The sequence below is a fragment of the Protopterus annectens genome, chromosome 2.part0, assembly GCF_019279795.1.
Source record: "Protopterus annectens isolate FY-2018-M chromosome 2.part0, PAN1.0, whole genome shotgun sequence".
Lineage (NCBI taxonomy): Eukaryota > Metazoa > Chordata > Ceratodontiformes > Protopteridae > Protopterus > Protopterus annectens.
The window spans coordinates 1241517964-1241537963 of NC_056728.1; the positions used below are offsets into that span (position 1 = coordinate 1241517964).

At 35.1% G+C, this 20000-nt stretch overlaps 1 protein-coding gene across 1 annotated transcript in view; it reads right to left on the reverse strand.

The window, feature by feature from the left end:
* Positions 1-20000, reverse strand: part of TXK (TXK tyrosine kinase) — a 693943-nt gene that overhangs the window by 95063 nt on the left and 578880 nt on the right. The window contains exon 11 of the mRNA XM_044061415.1: positions 4044-4260. Within this exon, the coding sequence (XP_043917350.1) occupies positions 4044-4260 (217 nt within the window). The remainder of the gene's footprint in view (positions 1-4043; positions 4261-20000) is intronic.

Consider the following 20000-nt stretch of genomic DNA (forward strand, 5'->3'; position numbering starts at 1 on the left):
ATATGAAATATTTAACTAACATAATACAGGCTTTTTGCCAGGTCAGAATTTTAAACTTCACAGATAGTCATATTTGATGTAGCTGTGTTTGTTGTTAATGCTAGAAGCAGTAGTAATAAAATTATTTTATTGTCAAATTTGCTACTTTCCCACAAGACTGATGCTGTTATTGTTTGTGGAACTTGGTTAAAGAACAATTATTGGAAACCAGTTCTAGCAGGGTATAAATGTTCTCATTGTAATAGATGTTCTAACAAAAACTCAGGTTTAAGTATGATGATGGGGATTAAAAGACTGTCACATGACCTGTGCTTTTCATATGTTTGATGTTAACACCAATACTGCAGATAGTATAACTGTGACACTAGAGACAGTCCTGGAATAGATAACAATTGTTGCTATGTATAGGTCATCAAAGTCAAATGCTGATGACCTAGAGGAATTTATACAGTTCTTGCATGAAACACATAACGGAAATAATATTGCATAGGGAGTTACATTTACCAAAAAACAGACTGAAATAATATTGACTCAGCAACATTAGTTAGGAAATTATTTCTAACATATGCTCAACAACAATAATTGCTACAGATTGTAAACAAAATTAAGAGGGAACTGAACATACTGGACGTTGTTTGTGTTCACAAAGAAATTACTATTATTTCATGTCAAATTTTATCACTACTGATGTGTGTTCATCCTGGGGTTATAAAGTTTAAAAAATTACTGCTAGATAATTCTGCCAAACTGAAATCTAAGCCAATGCACAGAAGATTAATAACAGATTATATGGAACTGGAAGCAAAACAGTCAGTACTGGAGTGATCCAGTCAGTGGAAAAACTGCAGAAGGAATGTAGCAAGTTTTGAAAAGGAAACTGTTTGAATGAAAAAAATTCAAAAAAAGTTAATTGTTAGAATCTGGGTATACAAGATCAGGAGGATATATTTCCATAAGAACAATACACTCAATTAAGATGATAGAAAAAATATAAGAAATGCAATTATGGTCAAACTAACTTTGAAAAGTGAAATAAACAAATTGAACAGACAAATTAACATAGTGTGAGATAAGATCAAGAAAAATTTTAATAAAAATGTATATAATGATATTAAGCATTATAGTCAACCATTTTATAGATAAATAAGAAGTGGTAGGAGTAAAGGCATACAAATTGATAATGTTTATGTAGAGTCTAAATTTTACTTTCAGACACAAAAGATTATAGATATAGTTACAAAGTCATATGCAAAACAGTTTGGTTCCACAAAGGAGATGATAAATTGTCCTTGTAACATTCAGGTAACTTCAGATATTGATATTAAATTATATTATATTGGTAAAGAACTATACAAACTGGACCCAAACAAAGCACAGGAAGGAGACAGACTTAGGAAATGTGACCTGAGAACACTTCAACATCAACTTATTATTCACTGAGTCATTTAAGTATGTAGCGATTCCGTAAGATTGAAGACATGCACTTATTAAACACATCTTTAAGGGAAAGGAGAATAGGGCAAACCCAGATTCACATAGACCCATACATTTACTTTCTTGTTGTTGAAAAATAATGGAGAAAGTTATTTTGGATTTATTATTGTCAGAATTTGAAAGGCTGGGACTTGAAACCATATATCAGCATTAATATGTTGAAAATACTACTACCTGTATCATGATGTTCTATTATAATATAACAACAGGTATAAATTAAAAAAAAAGTGCTTTAATGTAATTTATATAGGCATCATTTCAACCTTTGATATGGACATGTATAAAACACCGGTCAATAAATTAGAACAACTAGGCATTTATGTAACTTTGGTAAGAAGAATCGTCACATGGCTTACAAGCAAGACATGGCAAGCATCATACTGCAATTGGGCAGGTAAAATTCTAGGTTACACTCAGGGAGTCCAATAGATCTGTCCTAGAACCACAGCTGTTAAGGCTGTATCTTTCAGATTTATCTTTCTCATCGGAAGTGTTCAACAGTCAGTATGCAGATGACTTGAAAGTCAGTAAACTGATTACCTATTACCTTTATGGCATGTCTCTAAAAGATTTTGACTAAATTGAAGATTTGGGCACAGGGCAATAATATGCTGATAATACATTTAAAACTAAGCATATCAGATTTGGGAGAGATTGATTAAAGGATCAATATTTCATACAGCACATAGTGATTAAAACTGGAGATTCATTTAAGGACCTGGATATATTGGTTGCTCCAGCTATGAATTTTACTAATCATATTGGTTAATGATACTTATAAAATTATATGCTGTATAGCTGTATAAAAATTTTATAAAGTCTAGGATATCAGGAATGATGAAGTCATTGTTTGTAAGTTACATTAGGCCCAAACTGGAATAATGAATAACAAAATGAAAACTTTGTAAGAAAACAAACATGGCTACATGACTAAATTGGAAAGTGTACATTGGAAGTATAGCAGGGCATCCATGGATGTGAAAATTTAAGTTATTAAAAAAGATTAAAATATCTGAGCTTGTGCAGTATCGTATAAAGACATTTAAGATGAGACCTTTTTAGGTATATAGGACATTTACAGACAACTACCTCTTTGAATATTTGGGGCTGTCAAAAAGAATCAATACGTAGGCAATCTGTGTAGATTATACTGGAATGAAAGATGCACTAATTGGTTCTGTGAGAGAGTAGCTGATGCATGGAATAGACTACCAATTATATTAATGCAAGCACTAGTTTAGATAGTTTTAGAAAGAGCTTGAGCACTTATTATAAGAATGCCTGTTTTGGTACTTTGACATGCTAGAATGGCATTATTGATGATGCCTGAAATATTTGTATGTATGCATGCATGTACACGTGCAAAGAAATATGGCTGCTTGCAAATTCCCTGTGGGCAAAGAGAAGAATGTGTTGCCATGCCCAAAACTTCAGAGACCAAAGTTACAGTGGGAAAAAATGAGTACCTCAAAATGAATTTTTTCCCACTGTAACTTTGGTCTCTGAAGTTTTGGGCATGGCAACACATTCTTCTCTTTGCCCACAGGGAATTTGCAAGCAGCCATATTTCTTTGCACCTGTCACTTCAGCCATGTGTCCCCAGTCAAATGCACCACAGGGAAATGTCTCACTGCCTAGGCGGCTGAACCCTATTTAAAGATTTCCCTGAGTGGCAGCTTCATAATAAAGCTAGCTTAGTTGGTTTTGTTCTGGCATAGTTATAATTTCAGGCTATATTTTATAGTTGAGTTATGAAACATGTCATTCATGACTCACAGCTTTCAGTTAAAACACTGGCTTGTCAGTTTGTACCAAATGTCAAGACTTTCATTAAATCTATAACTAAATTACTAAAACTATAAATAATGACCTAATTACATTGTCCTTTTAAAGCTATAAAATTATTACATATACTTATCCCACTCTTTTCAAGAGTTCTTGTGGAACAGATGACAAGACAAATAGCAGAAGAAAATTACAGGCTATTTCACACAAACTCAAAATGAAATGCAGGTAGACTGTACTGAAAAATTATACTCACACAGGAAATGTCTAGAATAATATTGACACTGCATTTTCTTTGAATGTGGTGCTCTTGATATTGAATCAGAAGAGAAAGAAATGAACTTTGCTATTAATCAAATGTGGTGCCTGGGTGCAGTTGTGATTTTGGTAAAAAAGTAACTGCATCCCATTAGAACAGTCACACAAGTGTAGCAGGGGGACTCCACATTCCTCTTGCTTTAGGCTCACTGCAGTAACAAACATTGTAATTAAATGTAAAGCCTTGTTTCAGTCAAATATGATGTCACTGATAGCAGATTGAAGGAAAGATGCATTGGAGGCATAGAAAATGCCACTGTCTATATGTGAGTTAGACTCTCAGGAACTGCTGGCAGCAAAGTTTGGCATCATGCTTCATTATATACATGGACTATGCAGATAAATCTGGTCAGTGCACACCATCTCTTGTCTTGTTTTTCAAAGTGTGCATGAAACACTGACTGTCTAATTTGGTATTAAAATTCCAGTGAGCTACTAGAACTTACCAAGTCCCGATGAATGAACCCATTTTGTTCAAGATATTCCATCCCTTCACATACATTCTGACACATGCTCAGTAGTTGCCCTTTGCCAAACCTTCCTTGTCTTTGTCGCAAATAGTTTAGTAGGCAACCATTTTCCATGAATTCTGTCACTATATAGATAGGTCTTTGCTGAGTGCATACTCCATAAAGTTGTACAAGGTAGGGATGTGATAATTTCCTAAATAAAACAGGAATAAAGTTTAGTCATTAATGATGAACTGACAGAATTTAAAAAATTATAAGGTATGTAATTGCATGTGCGCGCACAAACTCACACACACACACACACACACACACACACACACACACACACACACGCAAACACATACACATACTTTTAAAATAACTTTCTCTGATACTTGTAGGGATAAAACATTATAGAATCTGAGAGCACATAGCATCTGCATGATGCAAGTTACTTATCCACTGAATAAACTACAAATATACTTACCGATGTCTTACTTTTTTCATACTTTGTAAGAACTGCTGCATCCATGTCTGATGTATTATAATATCAAACATTAGGGTGGTGTAGTCAAGGACATGTCGTGTTAATATTTTAAACAATAATACTAAACCTATAGCGCTATAGCTTGAGAAAGTTTTAAGTATTACGAGTGATGCTATGTGTGCCCTTGGAAAGTTCTCTGACAATTAACTGTAGTGGGATATGATATACTTTAGCAAAGATGAATTAATTAAAGTTTGTTTAAGTGAGAATGAAATGTTGAAAGGATGACCCACCTAATTGTATCTATAAAGGGATAATGTCCTTTTCACCCTACTTTGATAACCTTTTTCTCCTTCGCCCCTAACTAATATAACTAACTCTGAGGTTAGTAAACTTCAGGGTCACTTCCAAATCTTTTGGCAAGTTTCCATTCAGTTTTTCAATCTTGGCCAAACAGGCTTTGCTTAATTTGTCTTTAGTGAAGAATAGGAATACCGCTAGATTGTTATTGAGTCATACAACATGGTGCCAAGATGCTTAGTGCACTTAATATAAGAATGTGTAAACAAGCCAATATCTGTTTTCCAAAACCTTAAATTGATTACATTTTAAAACATTGCACTTCAAAACAAGTTGTCACATCATTCAGTAAACAAACTCACCAGCAAGTAAGTACTTGGCGTCAATGACTGAAGTACTGGCACATCTTGTAAAGTAGTAAACAAACTTATCTAGATGGACACAAGTATTCCATATCAATGGTGAAGATAAACTGATAAAACATTAAATGGCCAGGGGACTAATCCATCATTACTCAGTGTGTTACTGTGGTGCAGTTGAATGTCTAGCCTTTAAAGTTGTCTTTAACGTGTTTCCTCTTTCAATAAAATTACAGTAGTCTAACACTGTACAAGAAATTCTTATCAACTAGAAAGGGAATATTTAATTAATGTATCATTTGTAGTTGGCATGTGGAATAATACAATAAGCCCTTTTTAATATTTATGATCACTGCGTCATTAATCATTACCCTGGCTTATTATGGCTGATTACAGTTAACTGCATTAATGTTTAAAGAATTATTTTAGGATATTGAATGCAGTCTTAGCAACACTGATTTACTAGTTGCTTTTCCTTACTAAACATATATGGCAAAAAACACTGAATGTATGAGTGCAGCTTTTTTTCATAATGATTACATTCCATGACCTGAACCAAATAATCGTTGTGTTCTTTGCAACTTAACACTGCTTCTCAGTCATTTCCTAATTATTATAACCTATCAGTAAATCATTTACTCTTGATTATTCTACTGATATTGCACAGTATCAATTTAAATTATTTAAATCAAAATGGAAACAACTCTACCAAACTGCAAACTGAAGACGAACTGAAAAAAAAATAAAAATAAAACACATTCTGAAGAGCCAATGTACATCACAACAACTGACATTAAACAATATTTTGAAATCCAGCAATTTTATGAAAACAAAATTATTTTCTTAATGTGTGGCCTGGTAATACAGAAGTTGGTGTTTCTAACTCAGATATCTAGAATGAAACATTCAATCCTGATTCCTGGTCACTGCATATTTGGAATGTATTTGTTCTGTTGTCCTCATGTTTTATTTCATGAGAAGCACAGCTTAATTCTGGATCCCAAAGATGAACTAATTGATTAGCTATTGCAATTATTCTATGCGGGCATAATTGTCCTTGACTTTGAACCTTCAATCATGGCAAAAAAAAAAGGTCTGTAAGGCACCATTCACTGCTGGTTGATGAGATAGTCAACAAATAATAACGGCAAAAGAAAGCCTTAACTATTAATGCACAAAGATAAGGCCTACAGCACTTCACAGAATAATTAAAATAGGGTCTTGTTTATACAGATATTGACTTCTTTTTTGCAGGATCCCCTTTTAGCCTTCCTTGTAAGAGCTGATAAAGAGCATTAATTTTGCTACATATGTGGTAAATCTTGTTCATTACTCATAAGACAGAAATTTTCAAGAATGCCTGAGATACTCTAGTATCTAGCAAAGTGCTTCAGGATATTCATCTTCTTCTTTATCAGAACTAGCCCTCCATTCTATCAAAAGAGCTCAATTTCTTTTTTTTTTTCAAAGAATTTTATTAAATAATTATTAAAATGAACAAATATTTCCATAGAATTATAACATTTTTTCTTTAAAGTTAAAAAACAAGAAATTAAAAAAAAAACTTTCTAATATATAAACCAATGTAACTAAACTATGTACAAAGATGTTCATCATGCAAAAAAACATTTCTTAATGTAGCTGTAGGATTAATAAAAATCATCTGTTTACATAAATTAATAAACTATTTTTCTAGAAGTTCATAGATGATATTCCATGAATTATATAATGTAGTATTCCTAGATGATCTAGATTTAATAGTTAACATTTACAAATTACACGTTTCAAGGAGTATATTTTTAAATTCCAAAAATGTAGGTGCTGTACTAGATTTCCAATTCTTAGTGATTGTTTTTCTAGCTATAGATAGTATAGACCAAACCAAAGGGTACTTATTCTCTTTTACACAATCAGGAACAGGAGTATTAAATAAAACAAGTGATTTAGATATAAAGAAATTATCAGTAAAAATTTTTTGCAACAAATTATTGATATCATCCCAAATTTTTCTTAAATATATGCAATTATAAAACATATGAGACCAGTCAGCATTCAATTCAATATTATATCTCCAACAAGTTATATTCTTTTTAGAAAATATACTTATATTATGAGAAGTGATAAATGATCTATTTAAAAATCTCCACGTGAATAATTTCCATTTTAAAGAAGAAGTAGTCATACTTGCTGATTGTAAAATATTAAATTTGTCTTTCTCAGACGGGGGATTATTATTAATTAAAGAAAAATATTTCCAATAATTATCTGAATGTGTATCTAAATCACATTTAATTGCCCTATAAATGTTTGATAACTTGTTATTAGCAGGAGATTTATGCAAAACTGATAAAATCATATATAAAACATATATTGTATTAGCTTGGTAATTTTTTTTCTAATTATAGGAGACATAGAATCCAATTTATTTAATGCATATTGTCTAGCTTCTTGAAGCTCTAACCATAAACAAGAATCAAGTTTATACTTTTCCAAGAGTAAACTATTGGATTTTATCTCATTATTTATCATAATTTGGTGCCAAAATGTTAAATGCTTTTGCTGAAATATAGACATTTTTGTATAATCTGAAGAGAAAATAGATCTCTGTGTGTAGGCTATAGGGAAGAGTAAAAAAAGCCAATCCTTATATATATTAAATATAAAATGTTTAAATGATTTTAAAAGAAAAACTATATACTTAGAGTTAAAACTCAGAGAAGAAAATTCAGAAATATAATCTTTTAACCTCCAAATAAATGGATTATTAATTATATTTAGCTTATAGAAACTGTTTATATCTTTGGTATTTTGTGACAATACCTCTATAAACTCTTTCCACTTAGCAGTATATTCCACATCAATGAGATGAGAGATTGTATTGAATACTGATGAAATTGAATAAATTTCTAAATTTGGTAAGGCTATACCCCCATTATTCTAATTATACATATGGTATGTTAATGCAATCCTTGGCTTATTTGGGAACCACAAAAAATTCTGAATCATTGAATTACATTTTTTAATTATTTGGTAAGTAGGAGGTATAGATAAAGATTGAATTATATATAAGATTTTGGGGAGAAGGATCATCTTTATTATTAAAAGTTTATCATCCATAGAAAAGGGTAATTTGTTCCATTTATTTATTAAATATTCTATCTGTAATAGACTTTTATTATAATTTATTTGAATGGTATCTTTAATATTGTTAGTAATAATTATACCTAAATATGCTATTTGTTGAGACTGAGCTATATATTCATTATATTCATCAGGTATATTTTATTTTTTTGAACCTGTTAAAAGAATTTGTGTTTTATTATTATTAAAAGTAAGGCCGGAATTATTTTGAAAATATTCCATGTTTTTAAAAAGTTTTTGTATAGATTCCCTTCTACTCCCAAGAGCAAAAGAGCTCAATTTCTTTTGCAGCATTAAAATAATAAGTTAGAAGGATATATATGTATCACAGATAATACTACTTCTTTTGTAATTGTCTTCCTCGCCACATAAAGCAAAGCACTTCTCTTACACTATTCATATGTAATCTGGACAAATGGATGGGCAACCTCAAATTCACCCCTGATTTAACACCCTTCTCCCTAATGGATGCGGGCAGCATGTAAATGTGCACTTGTCTCTGGGTTAATCTTACTTAAAATATAAGGGTTAAAATCCTTGTGGGAATGTATGGTTAGTCTTCTGAAGATCCTTATGAATCAATAGCCTAGTAAATATCGATGAACATCTTGAGTGAGGCAGCAGCCATATAATTCAAACAGTTCCATACTGTAATATTAGTTATCAGCATAACTTGTTTTTTACTTCATTGTTTTATGGGCAAAAGACCCTCTGTACCCCCCAGAATGGGGAATTTGCCACCTATTTCTATTTCTTTCTGTATGTGTGAATATATATATATATATATATATATATATATATATATATATATATGTATTATATAGGTTTACTTTGGAATCTTGAAATACTGAAATATTGAATTTCAGTATCTTAAGACCAAAATGTCAAATCTGCAGTTGCGTGAATCTTCAGAATGTCGAATACAGAAATCTCGAACCTGCAGTGGTGTTAGCACATTTAGTAAGTGTACTGTTTTTAAGAGTTTTGGGGAGGTTTTGAGTGTGTGTGAGTGTGTTGGAAGTTTTAGGTGTGAGTTAGGGTAGGTAGGTAAGAGTGTGAGTGTGTAAGTGTTGAGAGTGGTCGTATTTGTATGTATGTCATGTGTGTTTGTGTAAGGGGGGTGTAGAATGTGTGATAGTGGGTTTCTGTCTTCTGATTTTTAGTGCTACCTCGAAGTTAGTATATATAAGTGAGGGGGTGCAGCCCCCCAAATCGGGGGTGCTGTGGGGCTTGCCCCCCTGCTTATAGCAAGGGTGTGTGTGTGTGTGTGTGTGTGTGTGTGTGTGTGTGTGTTAGTTTTGTTGTGTTCATGTGTGCTGGTTTGGTTTGTTGTAGTGTCAAAAGGTAGGTGTATTTGTGTTTGTTTGTGTGGTGTATTATTTTGTAACGTTCGTGGTTTTAAATTTTGCGGTTTTGAGGTTTCGGGTTTGTGAGTTTTCAGCTTTATAGTCTCAAGATACTGAAATTCAATATTTCAGTATTTCGGGATTATAAAGTGAATCTCTCTCCCTCTCGTTTTATATATATATATATATATATATATATATATATATATATATTTTTTTTTACTCTGAGGTTCTTCACCCTCAAGAAAAGGCTCACACACAAAAGTAAGACAAAAAGATTTCACAGTTTATTACTTTTGCAACTTGAGATCCAGTTCAAATGTTTGCAAACACTACTGCAATGAAGTTGTCACTCTTATGGTGTTAACATTATATTGTAGTTCTGATAACTGGACAGCTTGTCCTTTGGTACTTGCTGTAGACTACCAGATGGCTGAGCATTCCTTAACTCTAGCTCTTTGGTCATGGCTTCACTTTTCTTGTTTCAGTTTAGTAATATCTTTTAAACAAGAAACATCTTTATTGAGTTATCACTTATGACCTAGGCATTCATACATTTATATAAATGAAATCAAACCATGTTGACATATTTTCAGTTACAAATATTATACACATCACATATAATCTTCTATGCAGTCATTGTCAATCAAACATTACATAGCTCATTCAAATCCTGCCTTCCCTTAAACATCATTCCTCCTTGAAAACATTATTCTGCATGTATTGTTCCCACAATTCCCATTTTTTTCCTAAGTAATTTGCTCCTACCCTTTTCTAAAATCCTACTTCCAGTTCTTTTATCTCTGTTACTATATTCACTACTTCCAGTATGGTTGGTTTAAACTTTGATTTCCATTTTCTAGTAATTGCTATTTTGGCAGCCACCAGAATTAAGCTCAGCAATGCCTTATTATGTCTGGGCAACTGTGATTCTGTTTCACAGGTCAAAAAAATAATTCCTTTGCTAGAATAATTTGCTCACCCAGTAATTCTGACACAGTAATATGCAAGGAATATTTAAAGTCTGCCAACTCATTATTCACCAAAATAAATATGCTCCCAGTTATTCCTTTCTGCCCCATCACACCTCCAATGTTTGCAATCTACCTTAGGAAAAATTCTTTGGAGTCTGATTGAGATATAAAAATACCTATGCAAAAACTTCCAAGAAAAAATCTTCTAGATTTGTTGCATATCTGGGAGCTGTACATATATCCTCCCATTGTTTCTTTGTGAATTGCTTATCCATTCTCTCTCTTCCCAATTCTTTCTAACCTCTTCTGATTGATTCTTACAGTTATCTTGCAATGTTTTATATGCCCTACTAATTATCCCTTTTGTAATCTTAAAACCTTCACAAAAAGGAGCCAGTTATATTCTTAGGTTGGGCTCTATCCTGGCAATGTCCAGCCAGAGAATTTTTTTTCCAAATAAGACAGATGCCACCTCTTTGTTCCAAAAAACACACCCTACAGATTTTAGAACCATTATGATGTTCCACCCATGACATTTATAAACATGATTCTTTGAATGTGGGCACACTAATCATCCATTCATGCAGACATTGTAAAGCAAACAGCAATTGTTCTGATATCCCTCACACCCACTGAGGCATCAACAGCACTTACCAGGACATACATACATAGGGATATTTCAGGTTCATGAAAAAGTGAAGAATGAATAAGAAGCCTCCCAGCACCTTTCAATAAACTGTAAAATGCTAACATGCTGGCCCAGTGTCCCACTGTCCAGATGAAATCTGCACTGTTTCTTCTAAATTCAGTGACTGAATATCAGTACAAGTCTTATCTTTATCAAACTAACAGTTGCCTTTCTATGGCTATTGAGGAGTTTGATCCTGCTATAGCTGAATACATCACTATTATTCTTTATTATAAAAGGGATATCGTCCCAGTTTGTAAGTTCTGATATACTGTTCTCATCTTCCATGCAACTCTGAAGAGACACATTAGGCAGAGTACCTCAGTTCTGTCCAGGGCCTTTAATGTCTCCTGCTAGATTTCATTCACACCTGCGGAATTACTCCTGTGACTTCAGCTTCAGTGTTGGGACTCCAAATAACTTGAACTTTTGGGTGCTGCTTTGTGAAAAGTGGGTAAGGACACTATGTTAAAGATTTTCCAAAAATATTGCTTCCTCCTCCCAGCAATGTTGCAAATCATTGACGTCAGTTTCCTACCTTGTTTAAAACAGTCTGAGCTTTTGCTTTTCCTCCCTGAAGTAGTGACCAGTTTACAAGGCCATCTAGTAGTTTTTCCTAGCTGGCTCTTCAAGTGCATTAATGATCAAGCATTCACATATATAAGTACTTCTGTGTGTGCTTGTGCTATTTCAGTACCAACAGGCTACCTATTTCACTGTGACAGCTTTCCTCACAATTGGTATCTAGCAGTAAGTCCTAAGATTGACACTATGCTAAATGTGACTCCCTCTCTTACAAGAGCTTCTTAACAACAGCTAAGTGTCTGAGGTCTTGAGCATTGTCCATTTAGATATAATGTCATTATCTACAAATGCAGTCAAAATTCTCTTGTACAAACTCTTCTTACACAGATGCATCTACCACATGTTGATAAGAAACTTTCACTCCTGGCTTTAGAATATCAGGTCTGTCCAACTGATTAGTCTCCCAGGTCTTTCTGGCTGATGATCTGTCTATTAAAACTATGTAGCACCAAGTCATGATCAGTATGTAGCTTTGCTTCACTATTCACATGAGTATCCAGAATATATTACCTTAAATCTAGTGATATTTCCACAAAACCAGTCAATGACCTTTGGCTTAATGCACTCCAATACCAAGTATGCTTATGAGCTTTTCTGTTTTCAGTTTAGTATAGACAATTTGTGAAATGCACAGACATCCAATAACAAATCGATACTTTAATGCATTTCTGGGCGGTCACTCATTCCCATCCAGCCCCTGCATTATCTTTGTCACTCTCTGTGTCAAGTATCAAAGTCTCCCAATAAGAATGTAGTTATAAGGTGGTACCTTATTCTGCAGTTTACTTGTATTCTCACAGAAGACTGATTACACTTTATAGTTATTTGATACACAAATGCTAGGTATCAGTTGTTCTCTCTGTGACTCTGTGATGTGTTTTCTGATAAGACTCAAAGCCTGCAAAAACTACATGTAGTGCTGGTGACACCCTGGTGGGTAAGGAATGTGTGTATATATATATATATATATATATATATATATATATATATATATATATATATATGTTGCTTAAACTGATATAGCTGCATTCTGTTCTACCTGCTCCATTTTGTTTTCTGTGTGTGTGTGTGTGTGTGTGTGTGTGTGTGTGTGTGTGTGTGTGTGTGTGTGTGTGTGTGTGTGTGTGTGTGCATGTGGATGTCTGCGTGTGTGCGTGTGTGTGTGTGTGTGTGTGTGTATATGTGTGTGTGTGTGTTTGTGTGTGTGTGTGTGTGTGTGTGTGTGTGTGTGTGTGTGTGTGTGTGTGTGTGTGTGTGTGTGTGTGTGTGTGTGTGAGTGTGTGTGTGTGTGTGTGTGTGTGTGTGTGTGTGTGTGTGTGTGTGTGTGTGTGTCTCTGTGTCTGTGTGCGTATGGGTGAGGCATGAGCAGATGATTGTCGTGAGTCAGGGGAACTGGCAAAGGAGGATATAGTGTCTCCATTGCTTAATGAATACGTAGTGTGTGCATGTGTTCATGGACATGGTTGCAACAGACATTAAAGTACTGTGCTTGGGTCTGATTGACAAGTGTAGAAAATCTGCAGGAGATGTATGTATATGTGCACATCCCTGTCCATAGGTGCATCCTATCCTGAGAAGGTCACAGTTAAGATCTGCAGTGCACATAAACAGAGGATGGAGTGCTCCTTGAGTGTGAACGGTGGCATGTACTAAGGCTGGTCTCTGCATGAACACCCAATCCATATGTACATCCATGACACCCCACAGTGTCCTCAGCAGTGGATGATAGTGTGGTGAGGGTGGCATTTTTAGGCTGATGCTGTACCCTTTCTCTACTGTGGTGGGCATCCACATCAGAGGCAGGGGTGGAATGGCCAGTGGAAGATCACTGGCTGTGACGGATTACCACACAGGGATACCTGCAGCATTCAGAACCTCTTATGTTGCCTGTCTATAATGGTACACATCTACCCCATGGACTCTTTTGGGTCTTCATACAGACCTCTATCAGGTAATCTATGGCTGTAGTGGTCTCTGCTTGTCCCTGTATCATGGCCTTGCAGAAACACTAGGAAGTAGCCATGGAGATACTCGGTTTATAAGGGGGCTGGTACTATGGCTATCTCAAACAGTAGAGTGACACATCCTAAAGTCATCATTTTGCTTAACAGAGCTTGTAGCAATTCGGGGGGGGGGGGGGGGATTCTGCTGCTGAAAATAAGGCCACTTCCTGTTACTGGGCTGATCTATAAGTCTCTTCCTGTCCCTGGGTAGTAACTTTTGTCTGTGGTGTGGGTCGCATGGACACAGGAGATGCATCCTGGAATAGGATTCAGGATTTGGTCAGCACATTTCTCATATCTACTGCTGACACTATGACCCCCAGTGCTACTTGGATTTGGTTGCCATCACCATGGGGCCTAGACATTTCCCCAATATGAGTCAGATATGCATAGTCTAGCCACATGGTGGAGGAATCAGATATCACAGCTCCTGTGAAAATACTAAAACAAGCTTCCATTACATGTCAGGCAGAGTAGCACCCTTGCAAACTTCTATATACACCTGTAAAACTAGAAAGGCAGTCTCAAGTTCTCCCTCAGTCTAGCTTGTGTTGCTCTCCTTGAGGCTACAGGGAAATTTTGAACATGTTTATGGGCTAGGCTTATAATGTTCTGGAGACTGATTCCCTCTTAACACATGAACCTGTGAGGGAGCTATGATAGAATATTATGGTTTTCATATGAAGGAGTAAGCCAGATAACATTTTATTAAGGTGCTCATAACTACATACATTACAGTATATCTAGTGACAAATAAATGTTGGCAGCACCTTGTGGTCCTATGAATATATTTATCAATGTACCATTTCACAGTAACACACTGCCACATAAACAAAATATTATTTTTGTTGTACATGTCATCATTATGACATGTAACATGATATCAGTAATGGTCTGGTGCCATGATAATACCACAGCCAAAAAACTGTTTTGTCAGAAATATCTTCACATGCTAGGTATCACTGTAGTAAATGAACTGTTTTCACCCTTGAATCATTTCCTGTCTTTAGTTACAATACAAAGGCAATTATCCATCTCTACATCCATTAAACTGTAAAGTGGTTGTCAGGAATCACTCAACATATAACCATAACTGAATTCTCTCAGCTGTTACTCTACTCTGTGGCTCATACTCTCATTATATTCCTTGAAAAATAGTATTTGATTCATGGACTGTAAATCTATAAATCTGATACCCTCTAGAAGAAACAAACCAAGTCTGCTGAATTTTATGTAATTTATAATACAAAACTGCAGGGCACAGAGTAGTAAAAAGTTAATATCTTAAAAAGGAGTGCCTCACCATGCTGGCCAAATCTCCTATATTTTGTCTCAAAACCACACCAAGCTGTAACTATAAAAGATGCCTACAAATTAGTAAATGTAATTAGTAAAAGTAAAAGAAAATAAGCAGGCAATCACTGCTCTAGTCTAAAAGCAACAAATGTACTGTTTAGCGCAAAATAATAAAAACGATCATTCAGTTCACCATATATAGTACACACTTCTACATTAACAAAACAAATGGTATATGAAAATGTTTACAAGAGATGTTTTACAAACATGAATGACAGGTAAGAAAATAAACTGTATAAGGAAAATAAATAATAACAAAACTAGAAAAAAAGCTTCACTCTTGTTATAATCACCACTCTCCTTCTTTCATGACTTTCTGAATAACATTACTATTTGTTCAGTCTTACACATCAGAAAAGTAGTTTATCCACACTGAAATGCATTTTATTCTTCAGACTGTCTAACGGTGATCATCATATAATTAGGATCTATTCAGATATCATAAGTGATTCGTACACTGTCAGTGAGTAAATCTGACTAATTGAGATTATAAGATAATTAGAACCTATTCAGATATTATAAGTGGTTTATACATTGCCACTGATTAAGTATCTCTTTTTTCATTAGCTTCTATGGCACTTCCAAGAATACATGCATATGCATCTTCAATCACCTTACACTGTGGGGTTCATTTATAAGCAAGGAGTTCTGTAGATTTTTATTTTCTAATGATCAGAATATTAACTTTTTCCTATTCTGTGTTTTGCAGTTTTATATTAAAATTTACATGAACCGCAGTTAGTTTATTTTGTTTCTTCTGTAGGGTATCACAGTTACAGCTTTACGGTCCATGAATCAAATGCCATTTTTCAAATTATCAAGAGAACTCCAATTTATTGAAATTTCTAAAGGTACACCATACAATGAAAAACTTTTTCATCAGGTAGTGTCCCTTTGGAAATTTCAGTAAACTAAATTGTTCTACTACGTTTCTTAGTGTAGGCAAACTACAGAAACCAAAGTATCTGACAATTTACATTGTAATTCTGGTGAAGGATGTAGACACTGAAAACACAAAGGTGAATCATGAATAATACTGCCAATTATCAAAAAAATTGCTGTCTTACTTAGAGGACATGCTGCACTGTGTTATGCACAGGCACTGTGTTATGCACAGGCACTGTGTTATGCACAGGCCAGTATTTAGTTAAGTCCTAGATGTAGTGTGTTTTTCTTTCAATTAACAAAACCCATTAGGTATGTATCTCTTTTGAGGGGCTAATCAGAAATCCTACTCCTTTATGTGACTTACCAACATCACAGAGTCAAAGCCAGGACATAGGATGAAGTTGGTTAGTAGTTCATAGAGTTAATCTTCCATACTAAATTGACAGTTTAAATTAACATGACTATTAAATGATCTTGCCTTAGACATGGCAAAATGCTCAAATACCCAGTTGTGAATCTGATTCCACTACTAAGAAAGAAGAATGATAGGCCTCCACTGAAAATAGGCTGTTTCCCAGTCAACAAATATATACATATATATGGGTCTACTACCGTAGATCGAAATTACACTATTTCGAAATACAATAGTAGTGTCCCACTAATGTGAAAGTGCACTTCAACAAAAGTGCACTTTCACGAAAGTCACTAGAACAAATGAAGGGTTAGGGCTTGGGTAATGGATAGTGGATAGCTAGTAAGGCTATCTACTATCCTTAACCCAAGCCCTAACCCTAAGGTCCGTGACTACCACACCACAGTGCAGGAAATTGAGTTTCCTCCACTGAGCATTAGTTACAGACCTATTTCCTATACTGTGGTGCGGTAGTCACGGACCATAGGGTTAGGGCTTGGGTTAAGGATAGTAGATAGCCCTACTAGCTATCCACTATCCATAACCCAAGCCCTAACCCTAAGTTCCGTGACTACCGCACCACAGTGCAGGAAATGTCCCGATTGGCTTAGTGACTTTCGCAAAAGTGCACTTTCATTGAAGTGCACTTTTGCGTTAGTGGGACACTACTATCATATTTTGAAAAAGTGAAATTTCGATCTACGGTAGTAGACCCATATATATATATATATATATATATATATCTATATGGGTCCACTTCACATGACTGGAAGCTCAAAATATTGAAATTAATTTGACTGAGTCCACAATCACGATGGTTCAAAATACTGAAAACTCATTGACTGACGTTCAGAATACTGACAGCTTACAATGCTGAATAGCAAAATATAAAATGTTAAGCCATAGACATGACATGTGTTTTCCTTCAGCTGTGAATTAACATAACAAAATTGTACACCTCCATGAATACCAAACATCTCATTACAAGAAACATTAACATTGACAAAACTTAGGTACAAAATACCAAATAAATCATGCAAATATCACCAACAATTCAACTCACCAGATGAAAACTATAAAAGAAAAAAATGCGCACTTACAATACCAACAACTAACTCTTTCCAAAATTAAAAACTACTTACTTACCTACCTTTCTAACAGATGATGTTAAACCAAACTAGGTGGGGACTATGTCCCCCACCCCCCCATACTATATATACTAATTCCGGGATCACACTACAGTCAGGAAAAGGGCATATACCCTTTACTTACTTTAAAGTACTGTACACACTGCCATTTGGTATTTTGCATTGCACCATTGTAAGCTATGAGTATTCCGAAAGTGTCAAATGAGTTTTTGGTAATTTTGAACATTCGGGATTGTGGACTCCATCGAATGAATTTCAGTATTTTGAGCTTTCAGTCATGTGAAGTGGACCTATATATATATATATATATATATGTGTGTGTGTGTGTGTGTGTGTGTGTGTGTGTGTGTGTGTGTGTGTGTGTGTGTGTGTGTGTGTGTATGTATATATATATATATATATATATATATAGAGAGAGAGAGAGAGAGAGAGAGCATCTAATTAATTAAACTGTACCAGAAATATTACACCTGTTTTTGCACCTTGCACCTTCCCCCATGGGGAAGGGCTGTGCTCCCCATATTGCCTGCTAATTATAGATACCAACTCTAAGATAATACAACAGCGAGAAAAATGAGAATCCCCCTTTCTCCACTGAATGTCGATCTCAAAACACGTTTCACAAAAAATGGCATTCACACTTAATAAAGCACACCTTATCTATCGATATATATATACATATATATATATATATATATATATATATTTATATATATATATATATATATATATATATATATATATTTATATATATATATATATATATATATATATATGGTTCCATCACCGACACCACATAATATATATATATATATATAATTGTACTTACATATAGATATATAGTTTTCTTTTGTGGGGGAGGGGGGTACCTGAAAGCCATGGAAGTGACAACTTTCCAAACTGAAAAAAGCCAGAACAGCTGATCAAAAATCAACTGATCACATGCACTGCCTTTTTCAGTGTTAAATTGCAGTACAGCGAGGATCAGGAAAATTTCCCTTCCCCCACTGCAGCACAATGTTGGAGTTGGTATAGCAAGAGGTATGGAGTACAGTACATTTTTTTTAATCTTTGTGATTCAAAGTAGAATGTAGTCAAGCTGAGATCCCTCATAAAATCTTCCAAAGCTAGTTACGAAAATAAAATCACCACTGATTCTAAAGACAACCACAAAGCATTCTACAGCTATGTCAAGAATCTTAATGGCAACACTCAGATCTGCTCTGAACTACAGCACAATGGCACTAGACGTAAAGAACCAACTGATATTGCCAACATCCTGGCAGATAGGTTCAGTGCAAACTTTACCACCCCTCCCACCCTCCAAAGTGCCCATCTCTATACCAGAGGAATGCAAAGTCCCTGTAATCAGGGTCGCACAAGTAAAGACTGCCCTCTCCAAAGCCAAGAACACAGCATCCATGAGACCAGACAACATCCCAGGCTGAGTTCTGCATGATCTACAGACTGAACTGGTCCCCCTCTTAAGTATCATGTTCAATCATAGCCTCACTTCAGGCTTTATGCCTACTGAATGGTGCACAGCAATGGTTATCCCACTCCACAAAGGGGGTGCCACCACAGACCCTGGGAACTACCACCTTATTAGCCTGATGAGCCTGGTCTGCAAGGCCATGGAACATATCATCTTGGAGCTTATAAACAAAGACATAGGTAACCTCCAAACTCTGGACCACAGTCAGTTTGGGTTTGTAAATCATAGATTATGTCTCCTAAACCTGATTGACCTTTTTAAAGCAGTCACCAGAGCCATGGATGAGGGTAAGGTGGTGCACACAGCCTATCTTAACCTCGCCAAGGCTTTTGACACCATTCCCCCACTCTGGAATTATAGATAAACTGACTAAACTGGGCATAAATCCCTATGTCACAAGATGGGTGGTCAACTGGCTCAATGAAAGAACCCACACAGTGAAAGCAGCTGACTCCAAATCTGACTTCAGTCCAGTGACAAGTGGAGTACCACAGGGTTCAGTCCTGGGTCCTCTCCTGTTTGGCATCTACTTCTCAGAAGTCCCGGCTAACACAGCAGGTCTTCGGCTAAAGAAATTCAAAGATGACTGCAAATGAAGAACCATAATAGAATCACCTAATGATGTGGAAATTCTTCAAAGGGACCTCAGTGAGACTGATGCCTGGTGTCAAAGTCATGGCTTCAAGCTAAATGCCAAGAAGTGCATTGTCATCCCATTTGGGAAAAACACTGTACCCATGAACTACCACATAGGCGGTAGCCTACTAAACAC